Source organism: Melopsittacus undulatus, chromosome 1 (genome assembly GCF_012275295.1).
Source record: "Melopsittacus undulatus isolate bMelUnd1 chromosome 1, bMelUnd1.mat.Z, whole genome shotgun sequence".
Taxonomy (NCBI): Eukaryota; Metazoa; Chordata; class Aves; order Psittaciformes; family Psittaculidae; genus Melopsittacus; species Melopsittacus undulatus.
This window is the reverse complement of record NC_047527.1, coordinates 12279864-12307074: the sequence shown is the minus strand read 5'-3', so window position 1 is coordinate 12307074 and position 27211 is coordinate 12279864. Positions and strand designations below refer to the sequence as shown.

Below are 27211 nucleotides of genomic sequence, written 5' to 3'. Positions count from 1 at the left end.
GCGGGCAGTACGGCCCTGGGCCGGAGCGCCTCCCGGCGGCGGGGCCGGGCCTGCTCGCCATGAACATCGACGTGGAGTTCCACATTCGGCACAACTACCCCTGGGGCCGGCTGCCGGCCAGCGTCAAGCAGGTGCGGGCGGGCAGGGTACTGGCTGCCGAGTGCTCCTCACGGGGAAGCGGAGGGCGGGAGGGTGCCGGGAGCGGTGCGGGGAGAGGCGGAGGCTCAGCCCTGAGTGCCCCAGGGTGCCGGCGTGGCGGGGACGTGTGTGGCTGTGGGGAGAGCGGGGGCATTGGGCGGGTGTGAGGGGGGTGCGGGACGTGCGTGTGGAGGGGGCACGGGGGTGCGCGGCCCTTCTGGGGAGAGCATCTGTGTATGTGTGGTGTATGTGGGGAGAACGGGGTATGGGGTGTGTATGTGGGGATAAACGCGTGTGTTCGGGGGCTCTGTGAGGAGAGGGGTCGCAGGGATGCTTTGGAAGCAGAGGGAGATGGGGAGTGGGTTCTCTCTAAGCCTGTGGAGACCCAAGACCTGCTGAGGCGCGTGTCCCTCAGCAACCCCAGTGGTGAAAGCTGGCCCAGGACGGGTGTCAGTGTTGGGCTCTGCAGCCTCTACTGTGTTTTGTAGCCTGGGAACTGTTGCAGTGAGTGGTTTGAGAAAGAGGAAACCTCATGAAATGTTGATTTGCTGGGTTTAATGGGCCTCTGATAGCAGAGGGGAGGTATTGTGTCGAGTTGAGAGGAGGTGCTCATCTCCAAAGTCTTAATGCTGCATGAAAGCAGATGTTATTAAACAACTCCTGCTTGTGCACAAAGCATGAGTAGTAGCTGCAGGCCCTGAGTAGCTTAATTCCTCAAGTTTGAGATTTCAGGTGCTGTAAGAGGGGCATGAATGATGATTTCTCTTCACCTGACCAGCCAAATGCCATACTGTTGGCTGTGTGATTCAGGATAGAAAATAAACCAATATTTAATGTATTATCTACTTTAATGTAAGTTCTGGAATACTGCTTAATTTCGTGTTAGAATAGTCTGTAATATATTTGTACTTCAAGCATATATTTGGTTACCTCTTTGGATATTTAATCAATTGGACCCTACCTGTGATAATGGGTGTTCCTTTTCAAATACCTGATTCTTCAGTGTGTGTGCAACTTGTTTGTCACATATATACAGTAAAGTACCTTTTTATACAAGGTTCTTTATTAACATGAGCATCATAAGGGGGCCCCTCTCCCCCCCGAGCACAGATCACTTGCTGCAGAGGCAGAGTAGAAGAGTAATGTGAAGAATTTTAAGGAAGCAGTTTTTTAAATAAGGCATTCAAAGCATGATCCAAAGTTCTCTTTTTTATCTTCTGTCATGGTAGTCAAATAATGTGCTGTGCTTACGCCTTGATCTTGTGACCTAAGATCACTTGATGGCCGTACTTGGGTTAAGCTATAACTTGTGCTGTTTCATTATTTGGTTTTTACATTACAGGCTGCTTAGGTACAGCAGTTGAAGCTTTAGCTGTCATTCATCATGCTTGGTTTATTCTATACTACTTCTAAATAATTCTTCAGGGCTTCAAGATGCTAAATGCTTGGTAAAATGCTTGATGCTTCATGTTTCCTAAGGCATTTTATTTGAGAATTAGGTTCTTCCTTTTTCTATTAGAGTGGTACTAGTAAAAAAAAAATAAATCTAAAGATTGTTGCTTAAATCTGCATCCTGTGTAGAGAGAGTTGTTTAAAGATACTTTTGACATACAGAGACTAAAGATACCATAACTGCTGAACTGGGGGACTGCCTTGAGTAATGACAGCTGCCTGCTTATGTTTGCTCCTGAGACACTTTGCAGGGGTTTGACTAAAAGCGATTTTGTGTGTGTCAGCTAAAATGCCTTTATGTTTTCAAGGGTCTTGGAAACTCTCAGAGGGAATATGAAAGGCAGGTCGTACTCTACAGCATCCGCAACCAGTTACGATATAGGAATAACTTAGGTGGGTAAAGAAGCTAAGTAACTTCTAATTGCTCCTCAGTTCTGTGTGGAAGCCTCTTTAATGTCACACTGCAAGAACTAGCTCTAATCAAAGTTCCTTCCTTCTTTCCTTCCTTCCCTGAAAATAAATACTTTTAAATGATAAAACATCAAGAAGAGTCTTGACTTTTGAGTACATTCGGCAGCTTTTCTAGCAATGCAGTCTGTAAGTTTGCTGAGTTGACGGGTGAACCAAAGTCCTGCTGTAGTTATGCTACACTTTTCCAAGGATTTAAGAGATGTTAAGAGAGGATTTGACTAATAAAATAAAGCCTGTCACTAGATGAGATGTGGACACTGGCCCTGACTCACATGAGCTATTGGCTATGAGTTGTCTGCAGGACTTCCAGTTCAGTTTTTCTTGATTGCATCCTTTTGTCTTCCCAAAGATAGATAATAATTTCACTAATTAAAAGATAATTTTCTACAGCCTGCATGAGTTGTGTCTCAATGGGCTGCTTCATGGTAAGCTCTAAGATAAATCTGCTCTCTTCTAATGTTGTCCTGAAAGGCTCTGGGAGTACTTGTATGTAGAAATCCTTGGATACTGAATCCTCCACCAGTCCTTTATTTTGTTCTTAGCTTTCTGCCAATTACCATTATACCATTTGTAATCCTTTCATTGTAACACTGGTTTTGTTTGGGCGTTTATTTTACATTATAAAACAGTATAACTCTCTTTTTTTTGCCTCCCCTTGTAGTTAAGCATGTCAAGAAAGATGAACGCAAATATTATGAGGATCTGTTAAAATACAGTCGAGATCATCTCATGTTGTACCCTTATCATTTGTCTGACATCATGGTAAAAGGTCTGAGGGTAACACCATTTTCCTATTACACGGGCATAATGGAGGTGAGTACAGAACTATGTTCTTTTCTTTCTTAGAGATGTTGGTAATGGTCTTGTAATGCATATGAGGCAGTGTCATGAAGTTTGGTTGGTTTTAGGTAGGATCTGGTAATAAGTAAGGAAAGAGTAAGGAAGGCTTCTAGAGAATTGCTTGTGACTGCAGTTTTATTTCCCCTTCTGCCCCCATGAGCCTTTCAAGGGCTGGACTCTGTCATGTGGAGCTGGGGCAGGACTTGTTCTGGGGCCTGTCTTTCTCTTTTTGCTGTTTGAGATTTGTGACTCTTCATTTCAAACTGTAACAGAAATATCTCATTCTATTAGATTAATGAAACAAAGAGAATTACAATTTTTAAAACCCAGCACATTTGAATGGTTATTTTTTTGTGTCCTTTTTCAAAAAGACACTTAACCATATTAGCTTTTTCAAAAGCTGGAAGCACATCCTTTTCTTAAGAGAACAAAGATGGTTCTGTTTTCTGTCAGCATTCTGGCAGTCTTCTTCTATTGTCATTGGATATCAGAAGTGCTTTTTTGTATCTTGTGTACAGTGATTACAGGCATAATGGGTTAGTTGTTAGTTTGTTCTGTTATTACTGTTAGCGATTCCACATGCTGTTTTTTTGTGTAAAGACAGATGCAGTATTATGTTTATTATTTCAGTCAGCATTTATTTAAAAGCTTAAAAAGAAGTTTTGTTTTTTTATGAGACATTTACACAATAAGTTAATGATTACTCAAGTAATTGGCAAGTTTGATAAGGTAACTGACTTTAGTAGATTTGGTGTAATTTCATTTTGTTCTTAAAAGGCAGGCAGACTGCTGGACCTGCTTTTCTGAAATGATAACTTTCTTGATGCTGCAGCTAATTTTTCTTGGATTTTTTTTTTTTAGGATATAATGAACAGTGAAAAAAGCTATGATTCATTACCCAACTTCACTGCTGCTGACTGTAAGTATTCTCTAGTTGCATTACTAGTTGCATCCACTGAGTTGGAAATAAGGAGCTTCTGAAAATAGATTTGTTGGCATCTGTTTACTTGAACACAAGCATGTGAACAAAGGTGCAGAAGCATTTAGCTAAAGATATCAAGGAGTGTGTGCCCTCCATACTGAGTTCTGTCCATATGGTCAGTGCTGGAATTGGGTTACTGTGAGTGCAGACAGGCAAAGCCTTGTGCAGCTTCTGGCCTTGCTTGTCTTGCATTCCTGTTTGCTTGTACTTCTGTGATGAAAGTCTTGCTCGCTCTTGTATGTCAGCAAGCTGAGCTGCTGGTTGTTCCCTAGTGTGTTTTCTGGCATATGTTGGGCAGAAAGCTTTAGCAAGCCACTGAAAGGCTGTTGATGCTGCTGTGAATTAGGGTCAGTGAGGATTGAAGGATGATGTACCAGAAAAGAGAGAGAGGAGAATTTGGTATTTTATGACACTCCTGGATGTCCCAGATGTTTTATTGTGTTTTGTGGGTATGGGGTAGGGAGATTAGGAAAGAAAAAAACATTGAACCTGGTGGAGGAGAACACAGTAAGAGCAGTAGCCTACTGGTAAGTCTCAGCAAAATGCAAACTGCTGGCTCAGGGACAGTGTTAATCAAATCTGTCTCTTAGAAGTTATTTATAGCTAAAGACTTCATTCCTCACCTTTTGTATGAATTTATAAAATTCTCTTGAAGGACAGTGTAGAGTCAGATGAGGAGTAGTCTGCAGCTTCTGAAAACAGTTTTGTTGGGTTTTTTGTTTGTTTTTATTTTTAAAGGATCTTGCCAGTTAACTGTTCCTAGTTTGCCTCTATATAATGTTCATACTGGGGAAACAGGTAAGGGAAAACTTTGCATAAGGGCCACATAACTTGTTGGAAATCTAGTATTAGTCCAGAAGTATGGAGAAGGGAAAGGCTTCCCTGGTTTTTGTTTGTTTGTGGTTGTCCCCACCCTCCTCCTGCCCACAATTCTGTTATTTTAGCAGCAGCTGTATGTTAGTAACTATGGTGTAATTAAGTTAACCATCTTTATTAACATTTCATCATAAAAACTAGTGTCAAACTAGAAGGTTGGATTTAAAACTGAGAATATGGGTTAAAACTAAGGAGTAGCTTTCTGGTATCTGTTCATAGTTCCTTAATGGTTGAAAACTAGAGATTATGGAATTAAATTTTGATTGAATTTAACTCAACTATATCTTAATCATCTTCCTTAGAAGCTTATGTGGCCTTTTATACTCTTAATTCTTAGAGTTCTAATCCAGCGTATGGTATGAGTTTTGTAAGGGGGAAGAAAAATTTACTGACCAAAATCTGGTGCGACTTTATTTCTGTTAATTTGAAGCATAGTTATTACCTGTTGTGAGTGTAGGAGAGAAAAGGGTTGGATTATTCCCTGCTGCCCTGTCACTTGAGTGATACAGGGTTGTTTTTTTTTAATCTGTACAGAGTAAATGAATGGGGGGGATTCTTGTTTTAGATGCATGTGGTTCTCTGTCAAATTCAGTTAGAACTGAATTGAGCTACTATAACTATCCTTTTAGTTTGTGAAGAAAAAGCAATTAAAAATATTATTACAGAAGTAGTCTTATTCTTTGAAGAATGTTTTATGTACCTTAAGCCTGTCTTAAAAGAAATAAAACCTTATTTTTCAGGTCTAAGACTTCTTGGTATAGGAAGAAATCAGTATATAGATCTAATGAACCAATGTAGGTCTTCAAAAGTAAGTTTGTTTTTAATTTCCCCTCCCTTTCCTTCACCCTTTTCCCCCTCCCATGTTATTTCATAGGAAGTGAAGAATGGAATAATTTCATGGGTCTGGTTAATTTAGTAGTGTGGCTAAGTGTGGCATAGTGTGTTTTTAATTATATTGTGTTTCCTGAAGTTAAAAAAGAGCTTTTTAATTTAAAGTCAATGTATACTAAAGAAAAAGATGCTCACTACTAAGTGTGTGTTTGTTTGGGGGTTTGTTTATTTGGTTTTTTTTAAGCTTATATTTTTAGAGCTATATTTACTGTATGGCACCAGATAACTAATATCTCCTGGCCAGTATAAACATGGTAAATGATACTGGTTGTGGAAGAAATACTCCCATGTTTCTATGTGTGGTTGAGATCAGTTTATTCTGGGATAGTCCTCTGTAAATTTCTATAGCATGTATGTTTTTCTCTAAGACAACAGTAGTGAGTCTGAACAGGCATTGCTGCCTGTGAACAGCATATGTGAAAACCACTGCAATGACTGTTGATAGAAACAGACCCTTCAGTTCACAAACAGTTTCCTCCTTCAGGAAGGTCTTTCTCTTTCAGTAACTTCATGGTGCTCCTTCAAACAAAAGTGTGAAAAATATGAAATTGATAGGGTGAACCAAAAAGTAATGGCTGTACAATGGAAGAGAAGCTGTTTAGGGGTATAAATAAACAATATTCTCCATTTTTGTCTTTCTTGGAGCGACAATTATCTTTTTTTTAGCACCATGCTTATTGAGAATGTGTGGTACTTTGTCCTTAGAAGTAAATAAAGTATGTTCCTAAAATTCTTGGGTGTTTAAGATCCTTGAACATCTTTAAGATCCCTCATTTGTGTACTTTGTTTGCTGTGCTCTCTAACCCGTTCACATTAGAAAATGTCATAAACAGTTTAAATTTGGACTTGATACTAATGTGTTTGGATATCGGGGCTTTTAAGTAGTGACATACAATATGGATGAAAATATGGGTTTATGGGAAGACTTAACAGTATCAGATGTAGATGATTTTTTTCCTTCCCACTTTCATGTGATTTGAGAGAGGAGGGAAACTGGCTAAATGACAAAGCTAATAGTGTTTGTATGAGTCCAGGCTGTGAATATAAGGTACTTAAAAAAGGATGTTTATAAAAATAAGCTTATATAAAGATCTGTCTGTCTGCACAAGTGAAGTGCTCTTTATTACTATCTCAAATGGACTGTACCACTGCAGAAATTTTTCAGAAGGAAAACTGCTCATGATCTGTTACCTGTGAAACCTGTGGAGATCACTATAGAAGCATGGTGGGTCGTGCAGTCTGGCTACATCACTGAGGATGACATCAAGGTATTTCAGCATGGATAGCATTTCTGATTTCAATTCTGTACTGATAGTCCCTGAAAACAAGGGCTTCCTTATGTGTAGAATACACAAAGATTACATTGAAGGTTTATAACAACTCTTTTATGGAAACAGAGATCAGAGCTCATGGAAATTGTGATGTTTTCTTTGTTGACATATTCTGCCTTTCCTTCCTTTGTACTTTTTGCGCTGTGTACCGTGCTGAGGTGGTTTTGTGTCAACCAATCTGCAGAAACTAATATGTGTGATAATGTACTTTGTAGGAAACAAGCAACAAAATGTGTTTTCTTAAATTAATATTTAAGCCCCAATAGCTCAGTTTTTGACTGAATCTTGTATAATTAGAATCTGAATTAGTGCACTTTATATGTTTTCATTGTTTCTACTCCTTGTGTCTCCTTTCATTGTTTTGCACATGAAAAACTTGTGAGCTGACTTAATATTTCATCCTCACTTGGCTTCGATTCTCACAGCTTCTTTTTATGGTTAGCTAGTCATTTGATCTGGATTTAATTCCTTTCCTGCAAGTCTTTTGTTTAGACTGGAACATTTAAAGCAGTGATGGAAGTATTTTTTGTCTATTATTTGGAATATCTTAGGCAGTGGCTACTTGCATTCTGACATCTGGTCAACCCAGAGTAGTTAACCTGAAGTATATTACTTAGATAGTGTAATGGACCTTTTCCTAAAATGGTTCCAGTTGTGTGACTGAAGACTCAGTTTGGAAGTTTAGAAGAACAAACCTATTATACTGTGGACTTCACTTGCCAAATACCTGTTCAATTAAGTACAGTTCCTTGAACATGCATACTTGTGTACGGTTACAAGAGTAAAATATGTTAAGGCTTTAACAGGAACCGAAGTGAATTCTTCAGTGCAAATATTTTTATTAACAATATAGGTTACTTGCTATGTTCTTATATTACTTATGACTGATTTGAGGCTGACATGTTTGAGGTTTTTTATGAGCTGTATTAAGTAAGTTGCATAGACTCATTTCTACTAAAGACTAACATGATTTCTTTTACTTAGATTTGTACTACGTCAGAGAAGTCTGCTATTGATAAGATAATTGATTCAGGTCCTCAGCTTGCTGGTGCATTAGACTTCAATGTAGTTCACAGTAAGTTTTTAATTAATATTCATTTTCTGTTTGGAGGTCTTGCTTGCTTGAAATTCTGGGAAAAGTGTCTGAAAACTAGGAATAAAAGGAAATGTAGAGAGCTGAAGCATAAGAGGAGGTAGAGGAAAATAAGAGCTTGTGTGGACTGCAGTCTAGATCTTGTGAATGATTTAACAGTGAACCATTAGCAGCTGTTGCTCTGTTATTGTTTTTATTCAACAAATTCTTTAATTAGAAACTGTCAGTAAAGACTGTGGGGGAGAAGGATGTAGATGAGAACAAGAGAAACTAAATTAAAAATGTCAGAGTTGGTAATTCGGGGTGGTAAAACTTCACTTCTTTCTTTTTGAAGAAGAGTCTTTGGGACTTTTGTACTGTTTGAGCACCATAAAAATGGGATTTAAATCTGAGAGACTGTCTTGTTTCTCAGTGGGCTGCAGCTGCTACTGAGGAATGATGTGCATATGTCTGCTTGTTTCAGTGTAACAGGTATTAGGTACAGACAAATCATTAGGCAAAGGGGTACAAATTCACTGACAGACTTCCTGAGAAGTCTATCGGTAAATGCTTGGCTTACTATAGGCAATCAAACCTGTGCACTGAAGTTTGCCTGTGAAATTGAGGGAGAATTCCACTCCCTGTTACTGAAGTAGAACAAAACAAAACAAAAACCCCAAACCAAAGAGAACGTATGTGAAATTCTAGCTCTGGGGTGCATCTGAAATAGTATAGGGCTTCAGAAAATTCAGATTCTGAAAGATCATGAAGTGTTTTCACTCTACGTGGCCTGGTGTTACTTATGAAGAGGGTTACAGCTTAGATTTAGTAGGTTTAGAAGGATCTAACATACCTCTCTACTTACTCTTGTGTAGAGAAGCAATGTATAGAATATTAATGTAAAGGACTGCCAGTAGGGTGGGATTTGATGGGAAAAGAGGACTGCTTAGTGCAAACTATGATACATCAATACATTTCATGTACAGTGAGTAAGGATGTATGAGTTATGAGAGCTGAACCTGAAGAGAGGCAGTGAAAAGCACCCTTAGCATGTTGATGGCTTGTAGTGTCATCCTGATTCATTGTTACAGCTGTTTTGTTGGTACCCATCAGTTTGCATAGCTGAGCATATGTTGCTGCCTATGCTGAACAACAGCTGTATCATCTGAGTTAGTGTAGGTTTAATGTAGATATTTTATTTAAGATTTGATTTGGGATAGTAATTTTACTAGATAAATTATAGATATATACACACATGCTATAGCTGGGGTGAGCTGTGTATATATTAATCATCCTGGCAATGCTACTTCAGGTATTTACTAGCACTTCACCTGAGAGTAGTTGGTGCACTTCGTTCCTGCTGTAATGGACATGTCATAGATGGAGTGATCTTGGGTAATGCCAAATAAACCACTGATGACAAGTTTGGCTTATTTTATACTGTGTAATTTAGCTTTCTGGTTTATTATTAAAGCTTCTACAGACCTTAGGCTCTAAAGAAAACCATACTGAAATGTTTTGTGCTTTCTTAAAAGCTTCTCACTTGTCTTATCCACACAGCATAACTCAGTTGTGATGCTTTGTGCTCAAATCAATCTCATGGGGAAAGTGTAATCTTAACATCTGCCATATTATTGTCCTTTTTCTATGCAAAGTTCATCTGTGTTTGCTGCAGCTTTGTTGATGCAAAGCCTTGTGCTGAAGTGCACCAGAACTAATTTTGGAGTAACATAAACAAGCCTTGTGGTGAAGCTGTGAGGGAAGCACATGTGAGGACCATCAGTACTGATGTGATTTAGTTTGTATCTGTGCAACGAAGCGTGTGAGTTCCAGCCTAAGTTAGGGAAGAAGCAAAATGTAGCCAGCATCCTCAGCTGACAAAACTAATTGAGGATAAAAAAAACCCCACTCGCCAGTACAGTGGTGGTGATGAAAATTTAATACGTGGTCAGTGCTGCATTCATCTTTGTCAAATGTTTTGCTGCTTTGGTCATTCTTCTGTGCTGACCTGAAGTACTTGTAGAGCTCCAAGTGTACTGCATCAGACTGCAAGTAAAGAACTGTGGTTTAGGGTGACACCTGATTAATATTAGATGTGGTTTATTGTTCCATGCCTTGCGAAGTAACACTCCACTGTGGAGGAAATTAGGAAAAGTTACTTCAAATTGTGAATTGGTGGATGGGAAAGTCTCCTTTGTATCACTGGTACTCTGGAAAATGTTGTTTTCTAAAATGTTGTGCTTTTTTCTTTATTTTTTTATAAAGGTTTGTATAACAAAGGATTTATTTACCTTGATGTACCAATATCTGATGACAGCTGTATAGCAGGTAAATAAATATTTAATGGTATTACACCAATGTTTTCTTGGTTTCATGTTGGTTATCCTGTACTTCTCTTGTATGTGGATAAGTTTGCTTAAACAAAACATTAGAGCTATGAATTTTTTTCTGACTAAATGTTTTCAACCCTATCAAAACATTGCTTTTATTGTATATAGGATTTGTTTCAACTTGGATTCTTAGGTTATTTGGTATACATGTTTAGGTAAGATGAGATTCTTTTAAGGAGTTACAGCATGAATTAAGAAGTACCCCTCCTGTGTGTCTGTAATGAAAAGGAAGAATGGCATTGAAAAAATAGTTGCCTTATGTAAAGGACATGGGGTTTTGGCTCCTATTTTCTAGACAGTTGCAACATTTTTAGAGGTATCAGTTCCATCCTTCATGGTCTTATGGCCTCAGTTATAGTCATGTGCTGTGTCTGGGGACTCTGTAGGAGCTTGAACTAGCACAGCAAGTGGCTGCTCTTTAAACAACTCATAATGCTATGCTAGGTCTCAGGGGCTTCTGAATTCAGTATAATCTGCAAATGCATAGATCATTTAGAATCTGGTCATGCAGAAGCACCTGTCATTGCTGTAGTGGGGATCAGTTAAGTGAAAGTCCTCTAAATGCAAGAGACTTACTGCTTAGATAATAGCTTTGGGAGTCTCAGCTTGGGAGTGTGTGGTAAAGGTGGGTTATTTTGTGTCCAGTTTCAATCAGAGCCATGATTTAATCTCCATCAGTGAGCTGGATGACTGGGAATGATCTGTAGTGGATGAGCTGGAGACTGCAAGACTATGATGTGAGGTAGAGTGGCTCTTCAGGAAAACATGTTGAAATTATTACTTAAGGATTGGGACATGTATACTGTCTTTATGCTTACATTCTTTCTGACTGGTAAATCCTCAAAAGTATGAGTACTATGAAAACCAAATAAGTGTAAACTTAATTTTTTGGTTTTGTATGGTTTCAGTTTAATAAGGAAAGTTACCAGATAATAATTTTTCAAGTAATTCTTTTTAGTGCCACCACTTGAAGGTTTTGTGATGAACAGAGTGCAAGGTGACTACTTTGAAACGCTCCTGTACAAGATATTTGTTTCAATAGATGAACACACTAATGTGGCAGAGGTAAGTAAAAACCTGTGTCGGGGAGATAGGAGTATTTGAAAGGGCTCAAAGCATATTGCTGCAAATACTTAAGGCAGAGAGATGGATCAATATCAAGTGATTTTATCTAGAGGTGTAGCCATGCTTAAGATCCTACCTGTTTCTTTTATTTCAAATGTAACTTACAGTGCTTCAGGCTTGAAGTGGTACCTTCAGTTCAATGAATCAGTTCATCAGCTGGAATGAATTCATACAGTGGTCACCAATGTAGAGTATTTTATACAACCTAGAACTGGAACAGAGTCTGTTTTACTGGTGCACAGTAAAGGAGATAAATAACTTTCTTCGGCAGTGAAAACATGCAGGGTGATGGCTTAAAGTAGGAATGTAACTTTTGCATAAGTACTTTTGAAAACATTTCTCATACTAAAATCATATCCCATATTTTTCTTCTTTAACTGTCCTCTAGTGTGCATAATTCAACCAGAAATCATACAGTGGAAGATAACCTCATATTTCTTTTGCATGCTTTCAAGCGGCACAATCATAGTATGATAGAATAGCATCATAGGATCAACTAGATTGGAAAAGACCTTCAAGATAATCAAGTCGTACCATTACCCCAGGACTGCCTTTATCCCCTTTTTCACTGCTCTCAATGAAGACAAAATTGATCCTACCAGTATAGGCTGGGTTTAAAAATAAAGAAAACGAGCAAACAGATGGCAAAGCCCCCAAGTGATGAATTGCCATGCATTGTTGATACTTTATTGTTAATTTGTCTTTCTATTTTATTTGTTTTGTAGCTTGCAAATGTCTTGGAGATTGACTTATCTTTAGTAAAGGTATGTGTGTGTAATGCATCTGTTGAACTCAATATGTAAAGTTCAGTATTGTGCAATGTGGTTTCATCCAGCAGTTGCTGATTACACGTATGTGTTTCTGCAGAATGCTGTCTCCATGTATTGTCGGTTGGGCTTTGCTCATAAAAAAGGCCAAGTAATAAATCTGGATAATCTTCATCCATCATGGAAGAATGTTCCTTCAGTAAACAGACTGAAGTAAGTGTACAATGACAAGAATACTTGATCTTCTTTTTATTAATCTGATGATAAGGGATAGTAATTTAGCCTGTATATTCAGTGGGCTATTTTTGTGCTGTCATTTAGTGCTGGCTTTTTGATTTTTTTAATGCCTAATTGCTTACTTTTCAAGCACACAAATGTCTGTTTGCTTTAAACTCTTGGGGCCAGAAGTAACAGCTATTATTTTACTACAGAGATGGTGTCTCTTGGCACTGCTGTCAGTGAATATGTACCTGAAGTTTGCTTGCTTGCTGTCAAGTACTTACAGTTCTATCACTGACAGTCATATATATGTTTATCTATATAAAATCTTGGGAAACTGATGTTAATACCAATCAACAAAGGGTTCTTCAAGTTGAAGTGCCAAGCTGCATTAAGTAAGAGTTGCCAAGCACTTCTACTTTTATACCTATTAAGCTGTTTAAAATGACATCTATGCCTGAGTTTTCTTTAATTTAAACTCAGACCATGAGATCAAAGTGAATTAATTTTCTTTTTTTTTCCCAATTGGATTTTTCTTCACCTGTGGTGTTTTGATTTTTTTTTTTTTTTTAAATTTCTCTTTTTCAAAATCTGGTATTTTCAAACCCCCAAATAAACTTTTCTGCTGAAGCTAAAGCAGGGCTTTGAGCTTGACTGGTTTAGGGCTTAGAAGTATTGAAAGGTGTGTACTACTAGCACGGAAGGCAGAGATAGTTCTCCAGTGCTACAGTGACCGATAGATGTGGATTTTAATTCACATTAATAGGAGTACTTTGGACCCTCAAAAGATGCTGCTTTCATGGGACAGTGGGGAAAACAGAAGTCCTATACAGGAAGCTGGGTCATCAGCCACAGATACAGATACCAACAGTCAAGATGATCCAGGTTAGCACTACCAGTAAATTTTAATACATTAGGATCAATTATTTTGAGATTTTTAGAGTGCCATATTCTATAAAGTGGCCTAGAAATGAGTAAAAGAGATTGTGTAGATCTTTTTTCATATGGAATATACAGTGGGGGAGGTGGTGTCTACTACATGCTTAAAATCCTTAAGCCAGATAGCTATTTTGTGAAGACGAGGCTGATCTGTATTATGGATATCAATTGATGCAAACATACCAACTTCTGAACTTACGTAAATTAGTAGCTTAGCAGTGATAAGGGAATTCTCTTCTACTCAGTATGGCAATAACCTTTCCCCCTTGTTTTTTTAAGTTAATTAAACTTGATGATTGTATTTAAAATAGAACAAATATGATTCTATGATCATGTATTTTCTTTTTGTTCTCTATTAGCTGAAACAGCCAGCGTGAGCAGCCTGAATCTGTCTAGTGGACACACAAAGCGTATTGCCTTCCTGTTTGATTCTACTCTCACTGCCTTTTTAATGATGGGAAATCTTTCACCAGTATGTCAAAGTTCTTCAATGTTTTATGCCAAGAGTAAATATGTAAAGCTCTAAAATACTTTGACTTCAATATCATACAGCTGTAATTACTTTAAAAAACTCTTCTGTGTTTTTTGTTGTTAAGAAATGTTTTTTGCTTAATAAAACTTCTACTTGCTCATTCTGTTCTCAAAGAAATGAGACAGTTTTGTTGTTCCAGAACTTGAAAAGTCATGCAGTCACCATGTTTGAAGTTGGAAAACTGTCAGATGAGAGTCTTGACAGCTTCTTGGTGGAGTTGGAAAAGGTAATCTGTTACATGTTTGACCAAATGCTTTTTCAGCAGTTGAGGTGTTAAAGGGCCCTCAAAACCCCAGTGTCTTCATTGTTTAAACCTGCTTATTTAGCAATACAATGGTAAGGGCAAGCACCATATCATATTGAGCATAAGTGGTTCAGTTAAAGTGTTTCTGATTCACAGCATTTATACTTGTAGTGGCTATACAGGGACACTTCATGCATGTGCATAAATATGGTGAGTCTGATGGGCAAAGTTGAGTTCACAATCTACATTTGTCCAATGTATCTATACCTGCATTAGGGCTTGCTAAGTGGAAATCACTTTTTTTTTCTAGTAAGATGTTTATATTTCCGAAAGCCTGCACATCATTTTTGTAGGAAAATTTGGCTGTTATGTCTTCGAGTGTTTAACCTATCTACCTTTTAGAGAGAATTCCAGAAGGACAACTAGAGAATTATGTAGGAGGACTGCTGTTAATTGCTGTATCATTTTATACTGGCCAGGATGTCTGGGCATTTAAATCCTTTTACCTAAACTCTTGAGTTGTAGTTCTGATCTATAAATACTGTCTTTGTGTACTTTTTGACTACCATGGTCAAGACTTATTTTTGATTTAATAGTTGCTGTAGATCACCGTTGGATTTAAGCTTCAGGGTTGTTACTCAATTACAGAGCTTTGTAATTATTGTTTGTAAGTCTTTCCTGTTGTGTAATTGATGCTTGTGGAAACAACCTGCCATTTTTGTGCATTTGTTTTCATTTCTTGTTTAGGTTCAAAACACAGGTGAAGGAGAAGCACAGCGGTACTTCGATCATGCACTAACACTGAGAAACACAATCCTGTTTTTGAGGCATAATAAAGACCTAGTGGCACAAGCTGTACAGCCTGATCAGCCCAATAATGGTACAGTGAACGTCTGAGGAAATACTTTTAAGTTTGCTTGCTTATCTGCTGTGGACTCAGCTTTCTAATTAAGCTTCTGTTTCAGAAAGCAACCTGTATCCTACAAGTTTAAGAATATCTTAGAGCGAAAACATCACTTTTTCATCATCCTTTGAACCTGCATTCTTGGGTTTGCCTATTGAATGACAGATGTGGTAGGCAAAGCTTGGACTTAAGATCTAGTGCAACAGATTAAAGCATAATGATGACAAGAGAAGCTGAACTTGGGGAAGAGATTTTCAAATCATGTGCTTCTGAAGGCCATATAAAGAAGTCATTGTTTATTCAGGGTTGTTCTGCCACAGAAACATTTTTCAAGTCGTGAACGAGTGGGTAGTCTTCTAATGAGCATTGCTTTCTTTTGTTTTCCAAATCTTACCTGCTTCCTCAGTATCTCTGTGCTTATTTCTTGGCATCAGTTGACTCCTGAGGAGCAAACCGTAGTTCTGTGCCAGACAATCCAGTATGACTTAAGTTGCTAAACTGATGTACAGATTTATTAAAATTCATTCCAATCATTTAAAACTTGTAGAAAATATTATATTAATGGCTTAGAGGAGAATGGAAAATCTGAAATCATAGTTTGGGTTGTATGTTCCACTTTAAGTGATGATTTAATAGTCTTGCATTTTCATATAGGTTTTCCCTTAGACCTCTTAAGATGTGAGAGTTTGCTCGGCTTGGATCCAGCTACCTGCAGCAGGGTTCTCAACAAGAACTATACTCTGCTGGTTTCCATGGCACCACTCACCAATGAAATTCGACCTATCAGCAGTTGTACACCTCAGGTGAAAAAATACTGGGCTTTTCCCCTCCTAGTGTCTAGAAATACACTGTCTTCATAGCTTTGTTTTGGATATAGCTAAAAGATATTCCTTTAAAAGTGACAGTTATTTGCAAGTAGAATAGTACTGCAGTTCACCAAAAAAAACCCAATGTGTTTAGTGGGGGAAAATTGGACTATTTAGTAAATTAAATGTAATTTATTGACTTTACTTGATAAATTGTTAAGGACAGGTATTTTGTTCTTGAATTTATATTCATTGAAATACCTTACTTGCACCTTTCTGTAGAGTCCTGCAGTACTGAGCTAACCACCTGGAATATCATCTATAGCAGCGTAATGCACTTGAACTCCTGTGCTGATAAGCTAGATTTATATTTATTTAAACCTGTTGATTCGGAAATTATAGCTGTGCATATAACAGTTGCAATGTTAAGTTCTAATTTCTTGAATAATCTCTTTAGCATATTGGACCTGCAATACCGGAAGTTAGTTCAGTTTGGTTCAAACTGTATATTTACCACATAACTGGACAAGGGCCACCCTCTCTGTTGCTCTCTAAAGGAACACGTCTTCGAAAGCTCCCAGACATCTTTCAGGTAGTGTATTTGTGGATTTATTCTCCCTCCCTTCTCCAGACACTTCAAAGAAAGGTTGTACATTATTTAGGGGTAACAAATGAAGTCAGGGGTACAGTTCATTGTAGGTGATGTACCTTTTCTAGAAGCAAGTTCTGTGTAGCATTTTGATTTGTTTTCTTTCTAGGTTTTGAAAAAAAGAATGCTCCCTTGTCACAATGTGACTCCAGTGTATTTGATGCCACCTGTTTCAATTTTAGTGTAAAATGTGGTACTGCAGTCACTGTGAATTTAATCAGTGCAAGTGATTGACTCATGCCTGAAGGACTCCAGATGCTGCCTTCTCCCATTCTCTCTCTGAGATGCTAATAAGGACAGATTTACCACAGAGAAGTACTGCTAGGTGTTGCGTATGCTAGTTAAACCTAGGTGGAAGTGGCTATGGCAACTTACAAACTTGCCTGAACCAAAAATCATTGTATCTATTGACTTTGATTTGAAAGGCTGGAGACACTTGGCAGTATTTGGGTTTGGTTTGGAATTGGTAAAATAATATTGTTCAAATATATAATTGCAGAGAGGCCTCCACAGTTTTTACCTCATGATTCTGAGTAAAGACTTGAGGAGCTAAATACATTAAAATGGTATGGAGACTTTCAGCAGTCATCTCTGGCTCTAGGATTTGTAGATACGTTTTCCATTCCTCAAACCTTTCACATGGCCATTCCCTTTCCAATTTCAAACATTCCGTAGATACCTCTATTTCTAAGATTCACTTTAAGATAACAGGATTAAGTGAATCAAGGCTTCTAAGCAGTAAGACCACTGGTGATAAGCTTGATTCAAACTTTAGTCTGTCATTGGCTTAAGCTACCAGTAAATGTACAGAGGGTGCAGTTTCATTTGTAAAAATCATTTAGTGTGGTAGCCTTGGAAAACTTCAGTACTGCTTGAATCCGTGTGCTGATAGCTGAGATTTTCTTGTACTAGATGATTTCACATTCTGCACTATCACAGACTTACTGAAGTTTCTTTCCTCTGTGTGCAAATGTGAACGCTTCTCTCCCGTTGCTGTTTTACAGTGTCCTCTTAAGGAACTGTCAAGACATTTCTAGAAATCTTATGGAGATGCAGGGGAATTGCAAACTGAGAAACTAGGGTTTCCTGTCCTTCCCCCTTGGATAGGTATTTTGGGGATTGATGCATCATTGTTCTTTGTAGATGCTATTACTTTATCTAGTTTATATTTTGCTTTTAAATTTGTGGGATGATTATCATCTCCTGTCTGCTAGGAGGCTGCCATAATGGCCATACAGCTCTACAGGAATGGGTGGGAGATGTCTCCTGTGCAAAATAGCATCTTAACTTTGAGGTTGGCAAACTTCTGTCTTTACCAGGAATATGCACATGAGTGATCTTTGGTACGAAGTATTACACTGTGGAGTTGTATTACAGCAATAGGATAATGCCTAACTTCTTAGTGTTTTACTTTATGTGCTTGGATAGTCCATTACTGCTGTAAATACTCTTAATTTCTCTCTTCTAGGCTTATGATCGCTTACTAATAACATCTTGGGGCCATGACCCAGGAGTAGTTCCTACTTCAAACGTGCTCACAATGTTGAATGATGCTTTAACGCATTCTGCTGTTCTAATTCAGGTACAGTGTGCTCTGTGTAAGTGATGAAAACATGCATGATTCTTTTCAGTTAACCTGTTGTGTGGTATAGGAGATACAGGACAATGCAGGAGAGCTGCACTTTTGCCAAGAGCTGAAAAATATGTTCAACTTCTGTAGCCAGTGCTGCTATGATTCAGTGGTGTTGAAGACACAGGGTTTGAACTGAATGCATTATATGTGTGCATTATTGTATTACAGGCAAACAGAATTGAGTTTTGCTAGCTAAAAATGAGGTGTGGGTTTATAAGAGTGGGAATATAGGAAACTGGAATAAAAGTGAAGAGCTTACAAGCTTTTTAGACAGCAGTGGTGTAAGGTAGCTGGGAGTATGAACTGTTTATTCAAGAAACGCACTTTTTCAGAGTGCTTAGTATTTAGCTCTTACAGTAAAGTATGAATAAAACATGACCCATAGATAGGGTTTATCTGTTTGGAAGAAGTAAAATAGCTTTGTCTTCTGTTTCTTCTATTCAGCTGAAGTCTCAGAATTAATCTTTCAAATAAATAGATGTTTAATATTGTAAGAAACATAAAATTACACATTCTCAAAGGCCCACTTGTAACTGGAGAGAAGAAATTGCCCCTCTTTAGTGAAGTTTAACTTCATTGTGTTTACTCTTGTGTATTTTATTTATGTATTTCAGCTAACTGAAATGTATAAACTGTTCAGAACTTTAATATATAAATATCTCTATCTGTTCATTTGCTTTGAGTTCACTGTTAGTCCTTTAAAGGGAGCATAAGTAGGGCTAAGCTGATGAGTATATCTTTCTGCTTCTAATTTAATTTCTTGATGTTCAGGGGCATGGCATGCATGGAATGGGAGAAACAATGCACATACCTTTCCCATTTGATGAAGCCGAGCAGCAGGGAGGTAATTGACTGTCTTTAACGTGATCCCTATGCCACCATATTTAACTTTCTTGCACATTATCTTGTGCTTTAAGGTTGCAGTAATCCTTTTAATACAGATTTTCATGTACTTGCAAGTCAAGTTAGATGAGAAAATTGAAAGACTATTTAAATTGTTAACAAGTCTGTTCTGAGCTTAGACATAACAGTCTTTTCCTTTGTATCTTACCTGTCCTAATTAGAATGTGTTTTCTGGCCTATCTTCTTTCCTAGCACAGATGTGAAGAAGGAACTCCCACAAGCACCTCTGAATTTTTCTTTGGGCACACTTGCTTATTAACTAGCATATTTACTAACTGAATAAATAATAGAATATATGGAAGATTTTAGCATCTCTTTAACTGTAAGACTGGTGAGACCAAAACTGAACAAACAGTCTTGATTAGTATCACTAGGAACTATTATTTGAGGGGTTTTCCCTGGGAAGACCTTAGCTAGCAAAATCTATTTATCCAATGTCTGCCTGGCTTTAATGATTTTGAAAGGCAGGAATTAACATACTTTGAAATACTATTGATGAGTAGGATACAAGGTTTGCATAATTGAGGCCATAGCCTTCCTGGCTGAGAGCTATCATAAAAGTGTGCATTTCCAGATATGAAATCTAAAGTTATCTAAGCTGTCACATAGAAGAATTTAGGCCAACTAGAAATAAAGCTGACTTCCTAATTTAGTTTTTATTAGGTTCAAAATGAGTTACTTTTATATTCACTCTCTCTGGGATGTCTGTTTTTTTCCAACTTAATGCTAAGTGAAAAATCTTGAAGGCAGAATCTAAGTTCTAGCATGAACAACTCAGTGTTAAAGCTCATTGGTAACCTCTAATACTATATTCTGATTCTTCGGAATTTCAGATACATGGAACATGTATCTTGTGTTAAACTTGCCATAAAATACTGACACTGAAAGAGCTGGACATCTGATTCCTAGCTGAAGCTTGCCATCTCTTCTGTCTGTATATGGCTGTGTGTAAGAGAGAGAGATAGTCTTCTGTTTGCATTTTTTGTTCTCCTTTGCTCTTTTACTGTACTGTAAAATAGTGTTTGGTGTGGGAAGACTGTTATTATCTGTTATCCCAGACCTACCAGTGTGATCGCTAAGATGGAATACAAGGGAGAAAAATTCAGATAAGAAACTTAGTCTGGCCTAGAGATGAACTGTATGGTTATGGAGGAGGCTTCTCATAAAGTAAGCTGGAGTATGTGTTGTTTTCTACTAGACTTCTCTCGTGTGAACATGGGCATTCATACGGCTTTAAAAATACTGAGGAACAAAGTAGACCTGCAGCACTTTTGTGGCTATGTCACTATGCTGAATCCTTCAAGTCGGCATGCCAACAGGAAACTGAGCGATGCTTCTGACGGAAGAGGTTGGTAACCAGTAATGGTCATTTTTGACTGTGTTCCCTTAATTTTGCTTGCAATCACTTTAGCAAAGGATTAAATTGCTTGATTTGGAACTCTATGAAATACTGTCCAACACAGGAAATCATTTTGCATGCAAATCTATTGGCAGTAGGTTTATTATTCTTTGTGACTAGCTAAGAAATAGCCGATACTGGTGAAAGAAATAATTGGATTAGAACAGTGAAAAGAAGAAAAAAATGATAGTTGCAAAGTTGTGTCATTGTTACAGGCAAGAACTTAATCTTTTTTAAGTGTGTTTGGGATCCCTAATGACTAAGTCCTAAAATGAGTCAGGCCATATGTATCTCCATATCCCCTCCTCCAGTTTTATAGCTGTCTGGTCTTTAGGCAAAGCTTGTGTCATGTTCCTTACATCCATTGGTAACTAAACTTAGGTTCATCTGCATGTTAATGTAAGAATTACTTCACCTTTAGGAGAGGCTGACCTAGCATCAGGATCTGATGTAAATGGGAGTACAGAATCATTTGAGATGGTAATTGAAGAAACCCCAATGGATTCTGCAGTCAAGCAAAGCCTTGAAGGTAATAAGATGGCAGATGGCTTGTACTAAACATTTTCAGTCCGTTGAGATATATTGGTCTAAGGATCTGAGCACATGGTTTTTGATTATTGTCTGGGACAAGTGCCATGCTTCCTCCTTAAATTAATTTTCCCTAAATCTTTGAGCAGTTGTAAATGTACTGTCTTAAAAAGAATGAACCATCCAGTGGATTCTGATCTAACTGATTCTGGGATCAATTGTCTTCCTTTGTCTTTTCTTCAAATTTGGTTGTGTCTTGGTTTACTTCCTGTAGTACCTACAACAGAACTGGAATGGGTTCCCCTGGAATTATGCTTTGGCATTCCGCTCTTCAGCTCCGAGTTGAATCAGAAGGTCTGCAGAAAAATTGCCTCTCATGGATTATGTAGAAAGGAAAGGTGAGCTGTGATTTATCAGCTATTGGTTTAACAGGTTGTATGTGTTATATCCAGAGGTTGTGCAAAAAAATACCTATAGCTCAATGACTGTAATAGCAGAACAGAGCCAAGATCAGGAAATGAAAGTAAATTTGGGTGCCTTCCTGCTCATTTCCCCTTCCTAGCACTGGCTTGCTTGCTTTCTCCTCACTGTTCAGGGGTGGGGGTAAGAGGGAGGAAGCTTACTGGTAATGCTTTTGATGTAAAATGCATTTAGTTCTTGTGGAACTTTTCTTTTCTATTGGTATCCTATTTGCTCAGTTTAGTCATGGCTTATGGTCATGCTATCTTCTGCTTTTTACTGTAGCTTTTCTTTATGAGAGATTACTCTTTCAACAATGGGATTTTGTGGTTTATTTGTTGTTTGTGGTGTTGTTTTTCTTTCCTTTCCCTAGGGCATAGTTCTAGGGAACAAAAATAAGGTTGCTTGAAAACATGGCTTAAGGATTTTATTAAAGTAGTTGACCTGCTTTTTAAGTGTGCCACTAATCTGTTGTTCATGTCATGTTACTGTAGTTTCCTAGATAAGCATGAAACATGATAAATTCTGATATATTAATGTCTTACGTAAAATAGCATTTTTCAGTTGCAATAATTTTACTTTAGTGGGGTGCAAATGGTAGGGAAAATAGCGTTTAGCTGACTAGACTCAAGAGCAGATAAGTTAAGCACCTCTTCAGTGATGACAATATTATCAAGCTTTCTGTGTGAAGCTTTTAGCTTTGTCACATGATATTATATACTACTAGAGTTACTTGTGAGCAAGTTACTATAGTGGTACTAATAAACAATTGTGCACCTCAGACATAACTTCTTCTCTTTTGTTTTTGACAGCCTTCAGAAACTCTTACATTCCAGTAGAAAACTGTCTCTTCAGGTCCTTAATTTTGTTCATTCATTCCAGGTAAGGAAGAATAATCCAGATGTAAATCATTCTAGATAGCCTGTCATCCCTTTTTGCCCTCCTACTTGCCATTCTTGGGTGTATGGAAACATGCATGTTTTGGTTTTACTTTTTCTTTACATGGTAATTCTGTAACAATACTATCAATGTCAAATGCTACTGGTAGTGAGAAGTGAGTACTTCCCTATCCTTTTTCTAGCCTTGCTTAATGCCTGTCTCTTCTGTGGTTGCTTCTTATGTGTAATTACTTTCATTGCACAGCACAATAGTTCTTCACTCCTCCTGTTGTAACACAGCCTACTCTGCTGGTTACTTGCTTGCTTCTTAGATATGCTAGGGAGACTTACTGCAAACCATGAATATTTTGATCTTTTGAGAACTTTATCTGCATCTCAAGTCAGTGCTGTTCCTGTAGGAAAAAATAATATCCATTAATGTGTATTTCATTTAGGTTACTTTTTGCAGTTACTGTAAGATCCTCTAGAGCTTGGTGTTGAATAAGTAAAAACATGAAAAGTTGCATGTTCTTAGAGGACGTTTCTAAGAGCATGGAATAGCGATTTTGTGTAGCAAGTAGAAATGCCAGGTCTGCAGCCTGCTATAGTTCTGCATGGAAGTTTAAGCTAGCAAAGTATGTCCTCATGTAATCTGCTTAGCTGCTTATGTCTTATGATACTTTTCTCTGAAACTGTCTTTATGGTAAGGAAAGGAGCTTGCGAGTTACTTAACCAGGTAGTGTTATGGATGGGGTCATCCTGAAACTGCCTCCTTATGAGAATGTTGGAGATTTCCAGTAGGTTTGAAGCCTTGAAACCATGTATCAGTCTCAAGTGGCTCCTGTTCTAATCTCTAAGATCTTTTCCCTGACTTTTAAACTGAGAAAGCCAAACTTCTGGGAAATAAAACTACTCTAAATACAGTCAAGTCAGTGCCTCCAAATACATGTACACCTCTTAGCTCAGTTTGGGATAAAGAGCAGTACGATAGTTGTCCTGAAGATTTTATCTTTGCATTCATTTTGCTAGGTCTTTCCTGCACTATTAGCTTCAGGCTTCCCTGAAGGTTTCTTGGAAGCCAAACAATGTATGCACAGATGCAGGTGAGGCAGCTGTATGCTTATTTCAGGCTTCCCTTTGTTTATTCTCTTTTTACTTCCATAATGATTTGGTATTTATTGGATTAAAGTAACACACTTCAGAAACAGTGTGTTTGTGGATTAGATCAGCCTGTTAGATTCAACCTGTTAAATCCTTCATTGTTTGTCTTGCTTTTAAGACACTGTTTTTTCTTCATTTTACTTTTAGGAAGGTATTTCAGCACTGGATCAGCTCCATGATGCTGGTTCTTCAAGCTCTCTTTTGCAGCCTATTTCTGCAGATATGGGGGTTCCACTTCCTGCCAAGAATCTCGTGTTCAAAGAAGGCGTATTATCCGAATGGAACGGATGGTCCCCTTCCTCAGTTTTTTTCAACCACACCTAAGGAACAGGTCAAGTAGGGGTTCTCATGCATTGATCACTAAATGCCTTTCTTCTATTATGATTAATTCCTAGTGCCAACCACTAAGAAGTGTACTGCTGCTGCAGCATAACCCAATTAAAAGTAGTGTTACAAAAATGTGTTGTGTTGCAGTATTGGGGAAGTGCTCAAACTGTCTAGAACTTGTTACTCATTACTGCATATCTTGCTGCAACAGAGAGCTTTTTAGCTGTCAGCACTATTTTTATCTTGAGACAATCTTTCTTTTATAACTAAAAATGCCCTTTCTGGGCTTTCTGATGATTGTTAAATTTCTATGCTGTCACCACAAAATTGAAATAGTAGTTTTCTATGTTCGTTACTCAGACATAAATTCTGTTTAGTTTTGTACTGTATTACTGAAGATCTTTCTGTATAAAGGTAAGAGATTCAGCTCTTCCTCTGAAAGCTCAGCGATACCAACTGTTTAAAACAAAATATCATGGTGATATGGGACATTAAGAATTGTTGAATTCTGTAGTTCAGCTTAACACTGGGGCCTTGGCAAATCAGTACAATGCAAAGAGATTTGATGCTTGCAGGAGGTTGAGTTAGTGCAGACTCAAAGGCCTGCTGATGATTTAAGGCCACTTTGAAGATGAGTGGTGCGCTTTTGCCTCTGGCAGAATTTGATGGAGGTACAGAATTATGGAAGGGCTGAAGTGGCCAGCTATGCTTATGGGGTACTTCATGATAAGGGATTCATCTTGTTTTTTGTATAAAACCAGGAGTGACTGAGATTTGATCACACTGGGAGTTAGTCCTTTATTGTTATTTGATTGCTGTGGGAAAACTCCTGATGTTGTAAGTTGAGTTTAAGGTAGTTAACTAGATCTGTCGTGTTGATTAATGTTCATAAGAACAGAGCTTTTGATTTTCACAATAGTCATTAGTAAAGGAAGATGATAGCAGAGAATGTGTAGGCAGAGACTTCTCTGAATCTGTTTTCCTTGAATCATGAGCTGCTGCTGCTGACAAACATTAACAGTGAGCTGTTTAATTTAAAATCACATTCTGGCTCTATTTGTATGGGGTGATTTTATGTAGCATGATTTCACTTTGTTCATACTAGGCATTAAAAACTTTTTGCCTGCTTAAAAAGAATCTGTCCCATTTAGCACACAAATTGATGTAAAATGTTAAGACTCTTAACCCAGCTGTCTAAAGAACTCTGCCAGCTCTTCTTTACTGGAACTGCCTTGTTTTAAATAGTCATCATTAGAAATGAGACTTGACCATCGTGTCGTCATAAGCCTGCAATATGTGATGGACCAAGAATCTGTGGCATAGATGGTGGTGGACAACAGCAAGGAGAAAAATGGCAACATTTGATTTATATCTTTTTCTGCGTGGCTGTAAGAAAAAACATGACAGAAGTTTGCAAAGGACAAACATACCACCACAGGATAATGCAGTGACTTCTGTTACAACTGTGAAAATCCTATTCTTCCTTTTTACCTATGCTTTATATACATTCCTAAAGTGTAAGTGTAGGACTTGGGCTTTAAGAAACTGGATCTGTAGTATTTCAGTTTGCTCAGTGCTGCTTTCTTACATCTGTTGTGTTTTTGTATTTTACCAACAGCAGCTGAACTTGGTATTCTGCATATATTATGGAGCTAGATTATCTATATGAAGTCGATCATTTACACTACAGTGACTTTTGTACTGGATGTGTATATTCTCCATAGCATTTTTTCTAAGTTGCCTTATTTCCTTCAAGAGAAATTTAAAGAGGAATTGGATGTCAATCTGCTAGAAATGCCAGGGGAAACATTTACTATGAGAATTGTTATGTGGAGATTAAGCTAATGTCTAAGCACGGTAGAGGAACTAAGCAGTAGGTGATGTTTTACATTTCAAGTACTGTAGATATTACTTTAAGTGCTACAGTGAGCTGCAGTAGGTGAGCTAGTTTGCTGTATAGTATCAAATTTTGCTATGCACTGTCTGTACTGGTATGTGAAGTGATGACAGTGCAACTTGTATGGAAGGTTGAAAATAGATAAAAATTTCTCATTCTCACTGCATATTCTTCAGTGTTACTAAGTGCAGGATACCCTTTGTTACTAGATTGTCTAAAGTCAAGTTTCTAAATAAAAATAGCCTGCTCTTCAGAGTTGTTAAATACCCATAATTTTACAGTTACTGGTGAGAATTCCAGATATATTACAGTTTCTTAGAATTGAAGCCACTCTAAATTAAGTGTCAACACTAGTTTAGGATCTTGTTCAAATCTGTATATCTGAAGTTTACTGAACAGATTGCAACCAAAGAAGTCCATAAAATACCTGAAACTCAACTACAGCGCCAGTGCTTGGGATGGTCCAGAGGGTTTACTCAAAGTATGTGACTTTTGTTTTAAATATGGTGTAAAAAATAAGATCTCAAAGATCTTCATACCAAAAGAATCTATTTTATATTGTATTGAAAATAAAGACAAATTAAATCAATTTCTTTTCTTCAGGTAGTTTTATTGACAGTCATGAAAATCACATGCATTGCATACTGTAAAGCTGTTTGAAGTTTGTCTTCAGTGAGGTTTTTAACTTGCATAAGAGACGTTGGGTTTGTGCTCTGGCACAACCCAAGTAGTGTTCAGTTTAGATGTGCATATACCTAAAGATGTTCAGAAGCCAACTAGAAAGTGTTATGTTTGTTTTCAGGTTTTTTGATCATGACATTACTTCACAGTTCTTTTTTCTTTCATTGTTCTCAAATCTTTCTTTGCTTCCTTGTTCAGTGTTCCAGGTGGTTTGTATTTGTATGATAGTTTTAAAGTACAACTGTAACTGAACACAGTTGTGCTCTTCCAGTGTGACATTGTTAATATTATACATTGAACTGTACAAAGTCTGTGTTCAATTAAATTATTGGCACATGTAACAAATGTTTACAAATAAACTGTGGTGTAGGTTAAACCATGCGCAGAATCCTTCACATGCAGTAGTTTCTTCTTGGGCATGGCTTTAAAATACCACTCTGTCACTGTAGTGCTCAAGACTACCAAGTGTCATCAAAGGATCTTTCCTGGGTACATGCAATTCTGCAGAAATGCAGTCTTATCAATGGAAATCTCTTACACTTTAACCTCTGAGGAGGAGGGAGATTATAAGAGGATGGTGTATGCTGTATCTCCTTCAGCCACAATCTAAACCTGTGGTGTTACTGCCTATTTAAAGGTACTTGCATGTGTGGTTTCTTACCTGTTGTCTCTGACTAAAGACATTTTTGACTAGGAACTGGGAAGAAATGAGACCAC

General features: G+C 37.7%; 1 protein-coding gene across 1 annotated transcript; it reads left to right on the top strand.

Annotated features, from left to right (window-relative positions):
• Positions 1–26870, top strand: FAM91A1 (family with sequence similarity 91 member A1). The gene is made up of 24 exons (XM_005143845.4): positions 1–131; positions 1899–1983; positions 2723–2874; positions 3763–3820; positions 5500–5567; positions 6805–6918; positions 7966–8056; positions 10319–10381; positions 11402–11508; positions 12294–12332; positions 12436–12548; positions 13321–13439; positions 13853–13965; positions 14165–14251; positions 15017–15149; positions 15828–15976; positions 16437–16571; positions 18097–18210; positions 19033–19105; positions 20363–20512; positions 20985–21092; positions 21366–21489; positions 22363–22432; positions 23737–26870. The coding sequence occupies exons 1-24, from the start codon at positions 60–62 to the stop codon at positions 23911–23913; spliced, it is 2514 nt and encodes an 837-aa protein (XP_005143902.3). The 5' UTR covers positions 1–59; the 3' UTR covers positions 23914–26870.
• The last annotated feature ends 341 nt before the right edge of the window (positions 26871–27211 follow it).

What these genes read in the sequence shown, in the direction of transcription:
- FAM91A1 (XM_005143845.4), top strand. Translation starts at nt 60, where the DNA reads ATGAACATCGACGTGGAGTTCCACATTCGGCACAACTACCCCTGGGGC. An exon ending in ATTACACGGGCATAATGGAG is followed by an intron (nt 2,875 to 3,762) that starts GTGAGTACAGAA and finishes TTTTTTTTTTAG; the next exon opens with GATATAATGAACAGTGAAAA. An exon ending in CAACTTCACTGCTGCTGACT is followed by an intron (nt 3,821 to 5,499) that starts GTAAGTATTCTC and finishes CTTATTTTTCAG; the next exon opens with GTCTAAGACTTCTTGGTATA.